Raw genomic sequence first — 19,121 nt, forward strand, 5'->3', positions numbered from 1 at the left:
CCAATCACAGTTCAGAAAGAAATCATAGGGCAAGGGGTTAAGAGAGATTGGATGGGACATTTGAATGAAAGCTTATCAAGATAATGCTCAGCACCGCATGAAACGTTCAAACACCGATTTATTACTGATCATAATTACCGACCTGCGACGTTGAGAGTGCGAAATGATTGATGATTTTATAAGCCTCATCCGTAAAGATGTCAGGGACTGGTTCTCCAGCTTCTTTCGCCGCGTAATGCAGCCCCATTAAATGGTTGTCAATTCCTAGTCCATTTATGTTGTCATTCATTTCCTTAGTTTGCCTCTGCACCGCCAGATCGAATAACTCCTTCATTCTCTCTTGCTGGAAAACGAACGAAGCGGAATCGTTTTAATTGTGATTCAAATCAAATGTCGGTGTACAATGGTCATGAATTCAGTAATAATAATGAACGTGCAAAAACATTTTACATCGATCGGAGTCATTCTGTTACGCAAATCGAACTCTTGAAATCCAAACTGAAAACACCAAATTACCCTTTTCATCGAATTGTATACACACAAATCTATTTCATGACAAAACCTGAGGGTTTCTTATAAAGAGAAGACCAGGCATAAAAATCTGTGTTTGAATAAAACCCTATGCACGTTACAGTATATATCTTAGAAATGAAAAATACTCATGGTTTTTTTAACAGTGGTCCTCCGTTTTCGAGAAAACTGAGTTTTAGGTTTGTATGTTACTGTAATAAGACGATGAATAATATTACAATAATAAAATACAAGTTATTTAGAGATTATAATTCGAAAGAAAACAAAGAAAAACGAAGAAAAAAAGAATTCCAAGCATGGCGATTCAAGATATGTTTACTATGACGTGTACAAAGTTTCATTGAAAAACGAATTTTTATGTCTGGCCTTTTCCTTGTCAGATGTCCGACACGTATATTTCGTCATTTTTAAATTTTCCATTTGGACATTTTTTGGAAACTTCTTACGATAACATTATAAAGTAAACTTCTGACTGGTTTTGAAGAATCGAATAACGACAGACAGTAGAGAGAAATTATTGTTTAATACAATATAAATACTTTTTCATTCGTTACATTTATATAACCAACAACTTCGAGATATATTTGCGTACGAATGAATTACGACATTTCTGTTTTCAAAATTTAAGAATGTAACAAGAGATTTTTTTCAGTTTCTTCGTATATCCATTATAGTATTGAAGTGAAGCTATTGATTTTTGAAATCATTGTAGATACACAACTATTTTAGGATATGAATAATTGCGATATACGTAAACCCCTCATTTTTTGTGGTGTTAATCTTTTGCAGTGGAATGCCGTCACAATGGAGAATTCGAGCTTCGATATTTAAATTCCAAAGCTGCAAACGAATAATGTAGTTATTCAAATAACGAGATATTAATATGTAGTTCTTTCCAGTATTTAAAACTTGGAAGTATAACTCGGTCTTCCTATAAAAAAGAAAATCCAAAATATTTTTACGTATTATTTCATTTTGGGGAAAATAAAACTAAACCAAATAAAACTTATTTCTGAAGTACTGAGGATTAATCTTTGATTTTTGACACTGACAAAATGTTTATCGAAAATAATACCGAATATATACAAAAGTGTAAAAAATTCTCGTCCGAAAAGTGTTAACCCTTTGCACTCCAGAAGTTTTTCACTGGAAATATTCAACATTTTCTAATCAGATGCAGACTACATTGTTTGAAATTGACAAGAAATCGCACATACATTAACGAACAAAACTATCCTTTTTAATATTTCACTCATTCATGTATTATACAAAGTTTCCTAGTTAACATTAAACTTGACAATTTTGCTGTATCAAGTCGATTGGCGACTGAGAGGCGCCTCTGGAGTGCAAGGGGTTAATAATTTAATTTTAATTCATTGAAATGTACTCTCTGATTTTTATTCGGCGATGGTAGAATAATCGCTACCATGGTTACGACGTGTACATTGGTTAGGGGTAGAGAACAACATGCACGAAGGGAGTCGATTTCATTATCGTGCATTTTCGATGAACATCGGCGTAATTGTGGAGAACGGACCGTCTGAAATAACATCGTGATAAACGAGAAACAACAGCCGAAGCTCGTTGCGGTACTTTCCAAACGAGGGTGGACTGCGGAAAGAAAGCAAACGGAAAGCCCCACGAAGGTTGCCCGAGGCCACTCGAGTATCGCGCAAACACTCGAACAAGGGAGAACGAACACGACCTGCCGTAATTGATTGCCTTTTTTTCGAGAGTTTTCCTTTCGTTTATCATTTCATTTCCTTCTCACGACGCGCGTTCCTCTTGTCCAGACCTGACCCTGTCCAGGGATTTCCGAATGATAACATTTTCACGTTTGTTCTTAATCCTTTGCACTCGGAAGTTCTTTTTATTAGAAATATTCAACATTTTCTCATGAAATATAGAGAATATTTTTTGAAACTTACTGAAAGAGAAATTGCACGTAAATTAAGAAACAATTATGCGGAGTTTAATGTTATATACGACTTTAGAATTTTACTGTATCAAATAGAGTGGTGACTGAGAGCTGCTTCTCGAGTAAAGGGTTAACACTATTTTTATCGAAATTGCCAGAAGACAGCTTTCAAAATTTTCGGTTAAAATTATTTTCTGAGTTTAATTGTTTGTTCTCAATTGACTTTTGTTTTTTTCTGTGATAATTATGAAATTTATTGTTAAGTTCTTATTCAATTTTACTCGGGTATGCTTTTCCAGGATTCAATTGTTTTCTATTTCAGCTTCATGATCCCAGTAAACTTCCTTAATACATTACAATATATTATCATCATATTTTTATATAAAGATCCTTTTGTATTAAAAGTATATATTGTATCATATGCGTATATATTTGTACGAAATGATAAAGCGAATAAAATAATAGATATATATGAAAATGTAAACGTCCTGTCAACAATTTTTGTTTTACCTTTTTGCTGATTTTTCTGAACTGTTTTTCTTTCCTATCTTTTTCTTAGTTTTCATAAGTTCAGCCATTTTATTCATTTCATTAACATTCAATAGATAATATTTGTTTACTTTAATTTGTTTTTACTTTATCTCACCTTTTGAACAATCATTTCTCTATTTAATCACTTTAACGTAGTTTAAAAATGACTTCGTTATTTTCCATGTTTTATATTATAGTGCATTGTTTTGTCAACCAATTTAAATTGAAATTTTTTTAACCACTAATATCACAGTTAATTTCAAAATTTCAAATTTATAATAAACAATTCAACCTTTTGTAAGTGTCATGTAATATAATATCGGAATTTTGCATACTTCTAACTCGTAATATTCCACTAAAGTAATTTAATTGTATCGTTATTGTCGTTCCAGTGATATGTGTCGTTTCTGTATATTTTCGCTGGTTGTTCGTATGTATCGGCTACTCGAACACTAACTAAACAGACGATTTCTACAAAATACAGCCAAGTTGCAGTTACACTGTAAATGGTGAACTGAACTCTTTTGGTGCCTTTGTCAGGGATGTTGTTCTGCTCGTTCGCTGCTTGACTCTCTGGATCCCCTTGGCACATTGCCTTCGCCCATGCCAATGCCTCTGGACTGGCTGCCCTTATGCAGTCCACCCTTCCTAGAGCAAATCTCCTGATGCCTGCGCTTTCATATGTGGCGACCAAGACCCCGTGTAATCTGAATAAAGTTAAACAATAAAATAATGATGATTAATAACAGATAACGATTAACGATTAATAGCAATTATTAACACTTCGCACTCCCAGTTTCTTTTGCAGTTTTTTCCTCGATAACTCTGTATTATTAGGAATGTCTTATTTGAAGTACACTTTTGAAAACTAGTTCGTTTGCAGAAAGCAGTGTAAACAATTCTTTTTATTAATAATAATGAAAACAGCATAATAATATATCGTATTTTAAAAATATCTTGACCAAAAAGCTCACGTATAAATAAAACTGATGTCGACTTACACTCGATATAGGAGCGCAAAGGGTTTTAACATTAACCGTATTGGGAATCGGTCAATGACCGGATTTTAAAATCTGTGTTTTCTTTTGTTCAGTGAGTTTTCTATCAATTCCTATACTGTCCGATTAATTGGTTTTTCAATATTCATCTTCCCTTTTGTTTCTGTTTCCACTAAGAAAAATTTATCTAATTTGTTTATCTTTATTTTGTAGCCAGTTATTTGACTAGTTACTGTGGGAAAAGTGTTGGTATGGTCAATATTAACATAATGGAGATTACGTCGTAGATCCCACGTATATACAGGGTATCTAATTAATTGAAATCCTTTACAAGAAAAGATGTGGAAGAATGTATTAAAATATTTATTGTTGGTAGAATCAAAATATAATCAATAAAATAATGAATGAGATAGAACTATTAGGACATAAACTAATTTACTATATAATTTAGATATATGGATAAAGATAGCTTTTAATATTGTTATTAATTATTTATTTTATGTAACTTATTTGTTTTTGTTTTAGGAAAATAATAGCTAGTAATAAATTACTAAAAGTAGTAATGTTGCGAAATATTATGAATTTTATATTCTTTCTTTTCACTTCTTAAGATTACTTCTCTTTTCTATTACAATAATAAATAATGTTTATTCAAAATGCTTACTTGAAATACGTAAGTTGCAGTGATAATTGTAAATAAACGTCCGGACTGATTTTGCACGATTTTATAAACTCCTTCGAGTAGTCTTCAAACCACAAAATGCAAAGATCCAAGTCTTCCACCAAGCTATATAATTGTAAGAAAAGAAAACAAATATTAACAAGAATTCCTATTAATCATTGAAATATTTCTTTGAAATTATGAAGTATTTTACAATTCAAGATAAAAAGTTTAGTTTTGGAAAATGAGAATTTTTAGTCTTTGAAATTTTCAATTTTTATTTTGTAAGCTACACTTTTAATATTTGCAAAATATTAATAACAGAAAATTATGGAACAATTAATGAAGCAGCTCTGTTATATACTTTTAAAACATCATTATCAATTATTGATCAACCACACTACACTATAGTGCAGATTACAGTTACAATTACGTTATAACATACTTCTTCGATAACAAGTTAATAATAACACAGTTAAATAACATATTTCCTTATAACAAGGTTGGTAAATCTTTTATTCGACTTAATTCACACGTTCTTCGTTCGTATATTCATTTGTAATTGTTAATCGATACTACTTACTAGTCGAAAGACGTCATTGCTTCTCTGATATAATTAAGACTTTGTTCAGACAAGTGCCATTCGAGTTTTTCAGGCGCAGGTAAATGAGACGGCACTGTATTTTCATCCGGTGGAGGCATTGCGTCGACTTTCTCTGTCAATTCTTCGAACGCCTTGAAAATCGCTGGCGCCTCGCCAGCTGAGTGTTCGTAAGTCAATCCCCAGAATCCATCCTTCAATAAATTGATGAGAATTGTATGAATTAAGCAAAAATCATATAGATTTTTTTCTTAACCCCTTGCCCTATGATTTATTTCTTAACTATGATCGATACAACTACTTTATCGTTAATAATTTGTTAGGAAGAGAACAAATTTTTATACTTATTTTATATCTAGGTTTACTCGAAAGGCTAACAAGTGACAGTGGAAAAGTAATATTTCATTTATATTTAAACAAAATAAATAACACTTGGATTTGTCAAATTTAGTTTAAAATTTTTGTCACGAGCATGACACGATATTGTAGGTCAAGGGGTTAAAGATGGATTACAGACTTCAGTTTGATAACGTTCACTCAAAAAGTATTAAACAAGATTTGATAAATGCTCACTTGTGTTAGGTATATTAAAAAATACAATTTACTATTTTCTTAATACACTAATGACGCATTTTAAGTTTTTAACATCTGTTCTTTATTTTTTAATTCTATTTTTTCTTAAATAACTGATATCTTTGAACAATGAAAATAGTATATTTTGAAGTTGTATCCAATATTTTCAACGTCTACAAGAATATGAAAATTTTCCAAAGAAAATGTATATTAATGTATCCATCTTTTTATCACCAGACTTTTCTACTTTTATATCAATTTAGTATGTTATTATATCAATTTTTCAATACAAAATTATACTACTGCAAAATATTTAAATTCAATTTTCAGTGATCCTTGATCTTTTTCGAGTAATGTATAGTATAGTGCGTATATATATACTTTTTTTAATGAACTTAATTTAATTTTTGTTGGTAATTAAAATCTATTATTTAAAAATGAAATATACAATTAAATTTACATAATCTGGCAGTTAAATATATTCATATTAGAGGATCTTGTATATTAATTTCATGAACCACCATATGATTTACTAAAAATTAAAGATTATGTATTGTTATTTATTAGAATTTAAATTAAAATTTATTTTTAACCTAGGCACTGTTTTACATGTTCCGTGGTCTAAGGTTTAAGGGTTAACACGTATAATAGAAATACTTATTATAGTGTTCTTCTGATAATTATATTGAAAATATCAGGAGTTAGAATATAAAACTAGCAGAAAACTTGGTGAGAAAAGATGAAAACTGATCAATCAGTTTCGTTATTCACAGCCTAGTCATCGAGTGGTCTTCTACCCTTACGTGTATTCGCAAACACATAAAACAGGGATCTCTTGTGTATACCTACCTTGCCGAGTATAGCGTGAAAAGTTTTATCGAACCAGCGATTCGCGCCCAAATGTCTGGAACCTCCACCGTGCAGAGCGTGATGAAGAACGTTCGCAAAATCTCTATCCCCTATCCACCGATCCTCTTTCTTCAAAGAGTTGTTGAATGTGGCAGGCAGGACATCGTCATCGATGCAGACCACACACAGACAGCATTCCAGTAATTCCAAATTGTGCCGATTTCGTTCATCTGCAAGTATCTCGCTCTCTTATTTCTTATTATTATTAACGTTGATTCTTATTAAGAGTATATTAAGTACATAATAATATAGTCTAAAATTTTTCACCACTTTCCGGTAATATTATAGGTTCAAAAGAGGTAAAGGGTTTTGTATGATAGTTTAGGTAGCTCAATATTTCATGCCATTTGTATTACTATTTCGTGGAAGTTGATTACCTTTTGTATACAAATTTGAAGCTACATAGCTTGAAACTTTAATTTGAAACTAAATAACTTGAAAGTGGTTAACTTGAAAATTCAGGTGAATAAATATTACATCGCGAATAAATCTTGAAAGAAAATTTCGTTCTGTGAGAATTGTTTTGCTGAGTTTTATTGGAATTAAGATATCTACCCATAAAAATATTATATTGTAGTTTAGTTTATAAATTTGTCATGTGAAATGGTGCCATTTTTCAAGCATTATATTTTACTTTTTCGTCGTTTAAAATTACTCGAAAAGACACGAGGAAAAGAAAGATATGCATGTTTTGATTTGTTCTTAACACCTTGTCCTATGATTTCATTTCCATTTGTGCATAATAAAACTATTTTATCGTTGATAATTTAGTAGGAAAAGAAAAGAATTTTATGCTTATTCTGTTTCTACGTCTATTCTAAAGCTTAAAGATTACTATAGACAAGTAACATTTCATTTATACTAAAAATAAATAAATAACATTTAGATTTGTCGAATACGACTGAAAATTTTCATCACGAGTCTGACACGATATTACAGGAGAAGGGGTTAAATATGGAGTCTTATTGACATACTTAAGACATAGGAGCCCAGGAAAATTAAGAGCTTGATTCGTTTACAATGCTCGCGCGAGTATTCGCATGCGCAGCTCAACGGTTCGACGGTTCCTTTGGTGCACGTCTCCTCATTAAATCGACCCTTTCGAGTGAACTTTAGACTCGTGTGCGGCGCACCATTGTATAAACGCAGGTCTGGCCTTAGGTGAGGGATGAAAATGTTGCATATGCATACATGAATCATGAAACTAAAAATTTCAAACCAAAGACACCTTCTTCTGTCGTCACGAGTGAAAAGTTCAAAAGTTGTTCTTAAATATTCATTTCTATTGCAGAATCCGATATTTATTTGGTATATTTTAGGTTTGTGGCTTAGGAAGTATGAATGTGACGATTAATGCGTGCGAAGGAACAGGGAAAGGGCTATAAAATAAAAAACTGTAAACCAGGCTTGTCCAACACGCAGCCCAAGAAAAATTTATAAGCTTACAAAGTTTATGAGATGTATTAACGATACTATAAATACAAATTGAACATGCTACTAATTTATGTGCGGTCCATAACAACCCGTCTTCTTCCAATCAGGCCTAGGAAAGCTAAAAGGTTGGACACCTTTTCTGTAAACGCAAGCCCAGCGTTTAAAGTTCTGTTCGAAAGGACTTGAAGGAGTGCGTTCAAATGCTTTGTCAAGAGTACGAGTGCAAAGAAAATGAGGAGAGAATGATTTTACCGTGGTGCCTGTTGCAAGACGAATTTCGAAGAGAGTCGTGAGTTGGCCATTGAAGCAAAAGGCTGTATCGGTTCATTTAACCCGTTAACTGTGGAATTTAGTTTGAAAAATCTCTCGTTTTGCACACAATAAAATCAAAAAATGAAGTGTGCACTAGCCAAACGCAGCACGAATGCACCTAGGGTATATTTCAATGAAAAACCAGAGTAAACCAAAGAAAAATTACATGTTTGTCTGAAAAAATGAAGAACTGATAGTTGAAAAAACGCAGTTAACTGGTTAAATTGAAACCAGTACTACATGTTCACGTGGTACTTAGCTTTAATAAACATTGTGTTTGTTTCTATTATTCCAGTTTTCTCACCTCGTCATCCAAATATTTCACATGTATTGTTTTCTTATAGAGTAATTCCAGGCGAGATGACACGATCTCATTAAGATTGTGAAATATTTTCAATTTTTTTTAGCGAGGTACTGAATCCTATACAGAGACCTATTTAACTATTCTCCTTACATAGGTATATTTATTTTTACAAGTATATTTTATTTTTTGTTAAATATCAATAATATTTTCCTATACTCTATTTTTCATAAAATAAAATAGTTGCTCGAATTTACTCGAGTAATGGTCCTTGAAAAATTGCCGCATACCTAAATGAATTTTGGTACAAGAAAGTTACTTACTCTATAACCTAATAATTATTGGTTTGCTGGATAAATGAGGGTAAACTTCCTTCATGATCGTTAGCTCGTTATACGATAGTTTATTCGATTTGTAGACCAAGGTTATAGGGTCTCGTTGAGTAAGGTCGGGTTAGGGAGCTAATGGGAATATTGCGAATACTGGTGAACATAGAACAGGCGGTTAATTATGACAGCGCTCCGCGGCGGAGAGAGCCGTGGCTAGGGGTACAAGAAAAGTTGCAACGAGATTACTATAGTTGTCTGGTAAATGTGTAACTCCCATTGTCTCTTCCACGGAGTACGGTAATAAATCGATGACTGTCTATAATACCAATTAAGCGAGATTTGATTACAACATTTATTTAGAATGAAGTTTGCGGTGCAATTTTTTATTGATTTAAGTTAACTCGAATGTTGGCAAGCACTGATTTTTGTACGAATGAAATTGTAGATTTCTAAGAATAAAATATATCAGATGAAATCTATTAAAATAAAACTTTGGCAACTCGTGCACGGCATAATACAAGTTTCACCAATCTTTCATTAATTGTAAGTTTCCTCTTCATTTCGTTTTGTGCTTTAAAATACGATATAAATGCAAGAACTTACATAAACTGGATTAAACAGAAAACTCATTTTTATGCTATCCGATTTTACGAAATTTATAATTTTTACATGTATAAATGTTTTATATAAAGTAATAAATAAAATGCTGTTATCTGAATGTTTCTGTTCTACGAATGTCATAAAGGAGTGAAATTTTCATTGGAAACTAGGTTTGTTAAAAATTCAGGAAAGTACAGCTAGAATTGGAACAGAACTTCTGAAATAATAATTGTAATGTCAGTTGCAAATATGCTGAGCTACTCACGTTTTAGTAATTCTTCCCTGGCTTTTGCCCAAGCTGGTCTCTTTGCGGTCGTAAGTATACCGACAGGTGGAGTCCTGGGATCAGCTTTGGTTTCCATGATGCTTAGAATCTGCTGGACTAGTTCCGCTTCTGTTATACGAGCTCTGTCCGGTGCTCTGACTGGCACACTATAAAACTACCAAACGTATATTGTTTCTTACACATATAACCGTAAAAAAAGGAATATACTTTGTAATGGAGAAAGCGTTAACTCTTTACTTTACGATTTCTTTCTAAATTATAATCGATACACCCACTTTATTATTAATAATTTATTGAAAAGAGAGAAAAATTCTAGTCGTATTCTATGTCTATATTAGCTCTAAACCATAACAATGGATAACAGAAGAATGATATTCAATTTATATCCACAACAATTGAGTAATATTTATATTTGTTAAATTCCTTTTAAAATCTTCGGTTCAAGGGGTTAAAAGTCCAAGTGTACTGAAACATTAGCTCCTTATTTTAGAATATCGTGTGAAACTCGTAGTTTTCCAACGCAAGATTTTAAATATAGTTTAACAAATATAAATATCATTCAATTCTTTTGATTTCTAATTAAATATTCTTCTTCTTTGTTATTAATTGGTATGCTTTACAAGAAACATAGATACAAAACGGATATAGAATTTTTTTTCTTTTTCTAGTAAATTATTAACGAATTATTAATCTTCAAATAGCAAAGGGTTAAACAGATTTGCCGCTATTTTTCTTTCGGGTTAATTGATTTCAAGTGTCTTAATACAGTTCATATCACTAATTTCTTCCATTATCAATATCTCAAATAATATATTATTGTATTCAGCATCTACTTTACTTATGTTTTAAACAATTCTCGCCATTTTGTGGTCTGAAAATGCTCGTTTTCTTTGTAATATTTCAGAATGTATATTAACATTCTTCTGATCATAAAAGGGATAAAAAAAATTGGTAAATCTTTCAAATTATTAATTAAATTCTGTTCTAATACACTAAATTGCTTCGGAAACATGGAATATTATATTTAACTGACATTTTCATATTTATTTCAAAAGAAAAAATTAAATTACCTGTACTTCGATATATTAGCTTCAAAAATAGGAATGCATTTGAGAAAAATCTTGATGTTTTTAATAATTGATGCTTTACGGTAATACCTGGTTGTGATGTGCAATGATTATGTGATCACCCGATGTAGCCCTGTCAAGTATAACTTGTTCGTCACCGTTGATCCCAGGTCGTCGATAAATGCGGAACATTTGGTAATGTTGTGCCATACATAGAGGTTGCATACCCTTCCCATTTTTCGACTTTACCTTATCGGGTTCTAGACCATTTCTAAAAATAAATCGTTTCCATTATGCATAATCAAGTTATTTAAATATTATATTTATTTCTTATTTACGGAACATTATAATTTACAAAACGATTGTTGCAAGCTTTTTAGATTGAAAATCCTTATTAATCCTTATAAAAAGTCCTTCTATCCTTATTCAAATGACTTCATATTATCAATCAATTTTAATAGTATTTAAATAAAATTGTTTACAATTTCTGTAATAAATTTCGAATAATAAAAAACTAGGTATATATTTACGTATTATAGGGACTTTGGATTACGTCTGGTTTAGTATTTATTTAATACTACAACACATTATTAATATTTTGTTATTATTACTATTATTATCAATACTTCATTATTATGACCCTACAATATCGTGTCAAACTCGTGACGAAAATTTTAAACTGGATTTGTAAAACCTGAGTATTATTTAATTTTCAAAAATCTAAATTAAATATTAATTTTCTATTTGCAATGGTTACTATTTGGGGTAGACGTAGGCATAGGATAAGTATCAGAAATTTTTCGTTTGCCTAATAAATTATTAATGATACAGTAGTTGTATGAATCATAGTTAAGAAATAGTTCATAAGGTAGGGGGTTAAAAACAAAGGTAGACCGTATAACACGTGAGCATCAAAATCTGCCAAAAAAAGTTCAATTCCATTTATGCTACGGAAGAAGCTGACTAATCTAATCGTCGACAGCGAAGTGTCGGTTCGAAGGAGCGAAGTCGACTGCATCTAACCCGAGCTTTCCCCGAAAAGCTCTGTCATTCGGAGCTGATTTGTCGGGCGGACAAAAAGAAGCCGCACCGAAATCAATTTAGCGAAGGGAGCACGTCTGCGAGGAAATCCGGGATCTAAGATCCCCAGGACGCGGGCATAAAGAGACTCGTTGCGAGAGAAACGTAAAGGATGCTCCTGCATTGAAAGGATGAAAGCCTTTATTCCGCGCCCGGTTCAGGAAGGAACCAGGAAGGAATGCTTCCTTTCTTTTTTTCTTTCTTTCTTTCTTTTCGGGAATTAACGCAAATTCGTCGGGGCGTCTTGCTAAATCCGCCTTGCTTTTTTTTTACAATCAATTGCTGGCGGGAAGTTTGGAATTCCGCTTGAGCAATTTATTTTTTATTACCAATTTTTCTTTGCAATTCATACGCCTGGATATTTGGTAAATTTGTATAAGATTTATATACGTGTTGTTATAATTATAAAGTGCGTAAGGAATGTGAAAGTAAATGAACGCGTTTTAGGGGTTGACTGTATAAGTACGAATAGATAAATCTTTCTGAGTTATGCTTTTAATAAATGATGTTACCTTTATCGGTGATTTCGATTTTTTATTTATTTCTTTCAATGTATCGATTTATTTGTTTTCTTGTGATTGGATAGGGTTGAATAGATTTTGTTTAACTAGAGTAATGAATTAGAATAGTACAGTAATTTTCCGATGTGATACGTGTATGTAAAAGAATTTTGAAAAATCGATTGTAATTTTTTTTTCCACGCTGTGCAACAGAGGCAATTTGTTGTTAGATGATTAATCAGATCATGTCATTTCAATTTCAAATTGCAATGTTTGTTAAATTTTATTTTTAAGAAATATTTAGTGGATTACGTAAGAATTCAGTGAAGATGTTAAATAGCAAATCTACTTTTTTCTCTTTGTAAAAAAATAGAGGAATATTTGTAAAGATATTGGAAAAATTTAGAAAAAAATACATTCGTTATTCAATATACTTACGCATCCAGCAGCTCTTGATAATTAAGCAGCTCTGTTAGGAATCTGGCAAGGAACACTGCTGCTTCCTTTTGATTGGAAAATCGTTTCGGTCTTGCAACCAGGCCTGGATTACTATTGATAGGTAAAGCCAATGGGACAGAGAGGTACATGTCATTGAGCCACCATTGGGTTGCCTGTAAGCAGACAGAAAATAAGAACAATTATAAAAGGCGAATGGACAATAAAACGATAACTTGTAAACACTTTGATTTATCTATAAATATTTTTTAAATATAAATATTTATAAATATTTATAAAATAGATTTTTTCGTAACTTAATGTCGACGTTCTCTTAATATTACTGTGACAAAAAATGATTTCGTGTAAACTATATATTTCTTTAATAAAATTAAATCGTGCCACGATCAAATAATTTCGATTTTCATAGAAATTTCACTTTGACAACTTGTCATTTTGTTGTAGATACAGTTATTTTCGTAATTAATTGTGCACAAACTAGGTGAACGAAATTGAAAGGGTCGTGTTCGAACAGCATGCCATTGTTTAATCCGTATTTAATGAGGCATCGCAGTAATCCTTATTGAATTTTTGTAAAAGTGTCACAACTGCCATATGCGTGAATAATTATACGAAATTTCTCATTACCGTGCTTCAACGGCTTATCAAATGGTACGATATAATTTAAATAAATTGTTACAAATAATTTGGCCCTGAGGGTATTAATATTTGTATTTATAACAATTGCATTACAAAAATAATACCCTTGTCGGTTATACGTAATAAATAATATAATTCTTCTAATTATAAACGATATAGAATTATAAACCAGAGATGCAAATTAATCTTGAAAAGCATTTATTCATTATTGTGTTATCAACTGACACAACAGTAAAATTAGGTATATAATTCATCCCATCATGATTTCATTAAAAAAAATGTTATACATTTTCTTAAAAACTTCCAATTATTAAGTTTCATACTATCAATTTTTTAAATAAATCGCACATGAAATAAAGAAAATGTTAATCTGTTGACACACACAGAGACGCATCCGTGCAAATATCTTTTTCTCCTGAGGATTATTAAGAATGTTCATCGCTACCCTTTTCACTGTACAATTTTTTTAGAATGATTCTAGGTTACTACGTTAAAGTTCTTGGGAGCAGGGAATTATTCAATACCTCGTTTCCACATCGGTATAATACATTAGATTTTTCTTCGCAGACGACCATAGACACCGATATTTATGGAACTGTGATGGCCGTCATTACACTTACACGGATTTCCAAGAGATAAATTTGAAATGAGAACGATGGAATGTTTTATTAGACATTGGTCGTGCCGTTGATAAAAAAAATCGTATATACACTCTGCACCGCGATGGCTATAGCGTACGGGACAATAGGAAATTGTTCTTTATATAGATTCTTATTTCCGAATGGTAGTTGCACAATCCAAGAGGTCTTTGTTCTCTAAAAATGTACTACTTCGACTTATCGCTATTAATAGTATACACAGGAAAACATTGTTTTACATGCTAACAGTGTTCCGTAATTTCGTTTAATTATTCTTAAAACTGAACGTACGTTTCAAAATTCGATTAAAAATTCTGCATTTTCTTTCGCCCACTTCACTTTTATTATTTGATTTTCTAAAATGCTTTTATTCTTTGATTTTATAAAATCTTTTTACTATTTAATTCTATCAACATTAGTTTATAGAATTTTAATGTTTTCACAAGATATAAATTGACAATAATTTTCTCAAAAACAAAAAAATTGTTTTTATTTTACGATTTTTATGATTGCTTTTTTTATATTGAGGATGTATGATATTCATTTCGTTTTTTAAATCATTTTTGTATAAATATCAATTCCTATATTATCCGATTAATCAGTTTTCCGATGTTTGCCTTTACTTTTGTTTCTGTTTTCACTCGAAAAATTTATCGTTTTGTTTGTTTACCTTCATATAGCCAACTATGTGACCGGTTTCGGTAAGAATGTGTGTATATACAATGACGATGCGTTTAGTGCTAATCCACAATGTCAATTCAAAATATTTTACTCTCCTGATATTTTCCATTTGCGACTGCTTTAACGGAAAGTTTTTCACTTCAAACAACAAATCGTGACAAGACTCATATTTCGAAACAACTTTTCTCATTTTTAGCTTAGGATTAGCTTAAAATTTTCTTCATTTTCACCGACAATGAGTATTAGAAAAGCGAAAAATTTACCGATCACGAATATGTTAATATTACATTTTAAATTACCCTATATTCTGCATTATTCTGCAAACTGTAATGTATTTAAATATACAATTTGTGTATTACTCATTTCTTTTATAATTTACAAGCTCCATCGTAACGTATTTTATACATCAAAATATATTACATATAAAAAGAAAAAAATTCTTTTATGGTCTTCGAATATTCAGTAAGTATATCCTTAGAATTAATCTTCATTAATTTTAAATTGGTCTCGGATGATCTCAACGAAAATTCGTGTCCGTTAAATCGCTTATTTCGTCAGTCGTTTCTTCTTCACATGAAATTGCGCAAATCGTGTGCAACGTTGCACGCTTTGTACGCGGAACGCAACGAGAACGCAAATCAGTCCGCGCAACTCCGCGAAACGAACTTGCTGAGCAATATTTCTCTGCCGGTGCTTTGATTCACGTGATTGCGACCAACCGAATTGTGAGTATTTAAACAGATGAGAAAGTAGCATCCGGTGGTATATATTTAGCAACAAGAGGTCAATATTCCTGTTCAAGGATTACCAAATAACTGGTAATTACTCTATCGCAAATATATTTAAAAATATTTTACAGTTGAAACTGTCTAAATAATTTATACAATTTTCTAAAATGCTTTCACCATTTGATTTTATCAAATTGTTTTACTATTTAATTTTATAAAATTAATTAATACAATTTTTAAGTTTTCAGAAGATATAAATTCACAATAATTTTTTCTTTAATAAAATTGTTTTTATTTTGTGATTTTTATGATTGTTTTTTTTTATATCGAAGATGTATAATATTCGTTTCGTTTTTGAACAGTTTTTATCTAAAATATTCAAGAGTCTTTTAATCTGTGTCAATTTCAAAAGATTCACGTTTTCCAGACATATTTGGAACTTTTCAATGTTATTCAAGTTCTTAGGATTAACACTATTTAAGTAAATTCTTTATTTCTTCAAGGCTTTATTGATTTTTTTCGAATTTTAATATTTAGAAAATGTTCCACTTATTGAATGAAAATATTCTAAAATTGCTGTTTATAAATCCAATATTTTATACATTTTAAACGTTTCAATGCTTTCAAGATTTTCAGATATTTTAAAACATTTACGTCGTTCTAGACGCTTACATATTTCAAGATATAGCAATTATTCACGAAGTTTTGCAGTCTACGTCGCAAATGGTGTATAAAATATTCAAGACATAATACTGTAGACGTTTAAACCATTCAAAAAATATGAGACACTTGAGTCTCCTAAAATACTCAGGAAATATTACATAAAAGAATTTATGAAATACTACGAACATTGAATCATTGTATTATAATGCGACCTAATTGTAACACTTAAAAATCATTTGAATATAATTTAATTCAATAGCGGATCATAAAAATTATTCTAATACAATTTCATCCAATTGCAAATCATAAAAACCATTCTAATACAATTTCATCCAATAATAAAACAAAGACCATTCCAATAAAATTTCATCCAATAGCAAAACATAAAAATCATTTGGCCACTTTACCTACTAAACAACAGATAATACTGTCGATGGCTGTCCAGTATCAAATATCAGATTAATAATTTTCCTTAAACAATAATCCTTCCAAAAAAGCTGATTACCCTATATTGTACACTGCTCAAGACAATTTCATGATTCAGGATTGTAATCGCTATATCCATTAAAAGATTCATTACGAAATCCGTAGTCATTGATCAGTAATCTTCAATAAACCGTTCAGTAACTGCTGGTAGGATGTGTTAATACAATTCGATGTTCGATCCTTATTGCAACTCGAATCTTAAGGCGCTTCGAATCTCTTCGCTACGTATATAGCTATCGTTGCGTCACAAGAGCACCATCAACGCTTTCAACACGGGGATGCAGTCGAACGTGTAGTTATGCGCCGCGACACGTCTGGACGCGTGGATCGGTCGGATAGCAAGGATTCGAGAGGACGATAAAGATCTTTCGCACGTACCGTCTGATCTGAGGTTTCTTATTCAATACGGCCGCGTGATTACAGCTCAGTTTCTTTTGTGCCTCCCTTCGGGGCTTCTAAATGAGTTCACTGGTGGTCTTCGCGCTTTTCTGTGCAACGAATGGCTAATACATTGATCGCTGACACGTTTCGTCAGATTTCAAAGGATTTTTCGCTTCTCATTGGGTGGACGGATCTGTGGGCACTGGCCCTTTCAGTTTTGAATAATGGAAATTGATTGATTAGCGTTGCAGTGGTAAACTATTTTAATTATTATCGATACTTTTATTAATGGTTATTGATAATAATGTTAATAACGATTATTATTAAGTATTGTGTATGCATAATAATTATATAATTGTGTATAATAATCATTATTATTGATATTCTTGTTAGTCATTTTATTCGAAAATCTTTAAACAATTATGAAATGAATACTACTGATGTTCCAATCTTTTATCTGGTGTATCCTAAATATGAAAGAAAATGTCCAACATTCATTTTTTCAGTAGAAACTATTTATTAGTTTTAGATTGTTGAAATGATTTGTAAAGGATATTACTAGTTTGTAGACTGTCAAATTGGGTCTCATTTAAATACTGCTACTACGTTTTAATGCAAAATTCGATATTTAAAATAAAAAGAAAGTTATTGTTTTATGCAATCGTATATTTATTTTACATTCTACAGATAATCCACTTTTACTTTAATTACAGTTAGTTTTTCCTGGATTTCACAAAAAATTAAATGTCCCTGTGCTATACAAAATATTTTCTATGAAAATATGTTTTTTTGTTCTTAAAACAAATACATCTACGTTTAGTATTAAAAAGTATAATCTACTTTCTTACAAGGAATCCAATTAATTTTATTTCTGTATGCTCCAATGGTCGTACGTCTATTTGTAAATCATAAAATATATTACAGAAATATATACATCAAAGTAATATTTACAGCTCATAAATTTTAATGACCGTATTTTCCTCTGAAACGAAGGAACCTACGGTCTCGCATCATTTTATTGATGGTTTTCAATGATGCGACATAAAAGTGCGCAATAAAGTATTAAACGATCTATTAAAGGACACAAAAATCACAATACGTACACATGCATACGTACTGAGTTATACGCTAAACAATTTCAAAGCAATCTTACCCTTTTATTACTCTTTGTACCAATAATATTATTTGTTCAAATATTAACATTAGGTTTACGGACATTTGTTGTAGAATTTATCCTGCTGTTACTAGAAAAGTTGATGTTCGTTCATTTAGATCTTGGAAATTTATATAAATATTTATCAAAAAATGTTTATAAAATTCAATATGAGTAAAATTGACGCGTTCTGTAAACCTAATGTTAAAGCAGAACGTATTATTAGAAAAATTATTATCCGTTAAATATTTACCGAATAATGCTTATAAAATTCAATATGAGTCAAATTGACTCGTTCCGTAAATTTACTGTTAACCCGTTAAGTGTGGAATTTAGTTTGAAAAATCTCTTATTGTGCGCGCAATAAAATCAAATAATGAAGTGTATACTCGTCAAATGCAGGCCAGATGCATTTATAATATATTCTAATGAAAAACTAAAGCGAAACGAAAAAGAATTACATGTTTGTCTGAGAAAATGAATAAAAAGTTATTCATCGCTGGGAAATTTGGTACCATTTGGAATTTTAAAATGACGTGTATACTTGTTAAACGAAGTTATCTGGTTAAGAACTTACAAATATTGCTTCAAAAAATGAATATCAACAGAAACGGTGGTAATTGTTTGCGGATAAAATAGTAAAGGATCTTTGAAGTCGGATTTTC

General features: G+C 31.0%; 1 protein-coding gene across 2 annotated transcripts in view; it reads right to left on the reverse strand.

The window, feature by feature from the left end:
• The window catches only part of ChAT (Choline acetyltransferase), an 86,422-nt gene that overhangs the window by 9,709 nt on the left and 57,592 nt on the right, over window positions 1–19,121 (reverse strand). Inside the window, exons 3-10 of one of the 2 annotated variants that reach the window (XM_031993258.2) lie at window positions 13,070–13,242; window positions 11,142–11,322; window positions 9,964–10,138; window positions 6,663–6,892; window positions 5,223–5,434; window positions 4,643–4,765; window positions 3,501–3,687; window positions 143–343 (exon numbers count right to left, since the gene is read on the reverse strand). In XM_031993258.2, coding sequence (XP_031849118.1) covers window positions 143–343; window positions 3,501–3,687; window positions 4,643–4,765; window positions 5,223–5,434; window positions 6,663–6,892; window positions 9,964–10,138; window positions 11,142–11,322; window positions 13,070–13,242 — 1,482 coding nt within the window. Of the gene's footprint in view, window positions 1–142; window positions 344–3,479; window positions 3,688–4,642; window positions 4,766–5,222; window positions 5,435–6,662; window positions 6,893–9,963; window positions 10,139–11,141; window positions 11,323–13,069; window positions 13,243–19,121 lie in introns of both variants that reach the window. The other variant, XM_031993249.2, reaches the window with a different exon arrangement.

Source organism: Nomia melanderi, chromosome 1 (assembly GCF_051020985.1).
Source record: "Nomia melanderi isolate GNS246 chromosome 1, iyNomMela1, whole genome shotgun sequence".
Classification (NCBI taxonomy): domain Eukaryota; kingdom Metazoa; phylum Arthropoda; class Insecta; order Hymenoptera; family Halictidae; genus Nomia; species Nomia melanderi.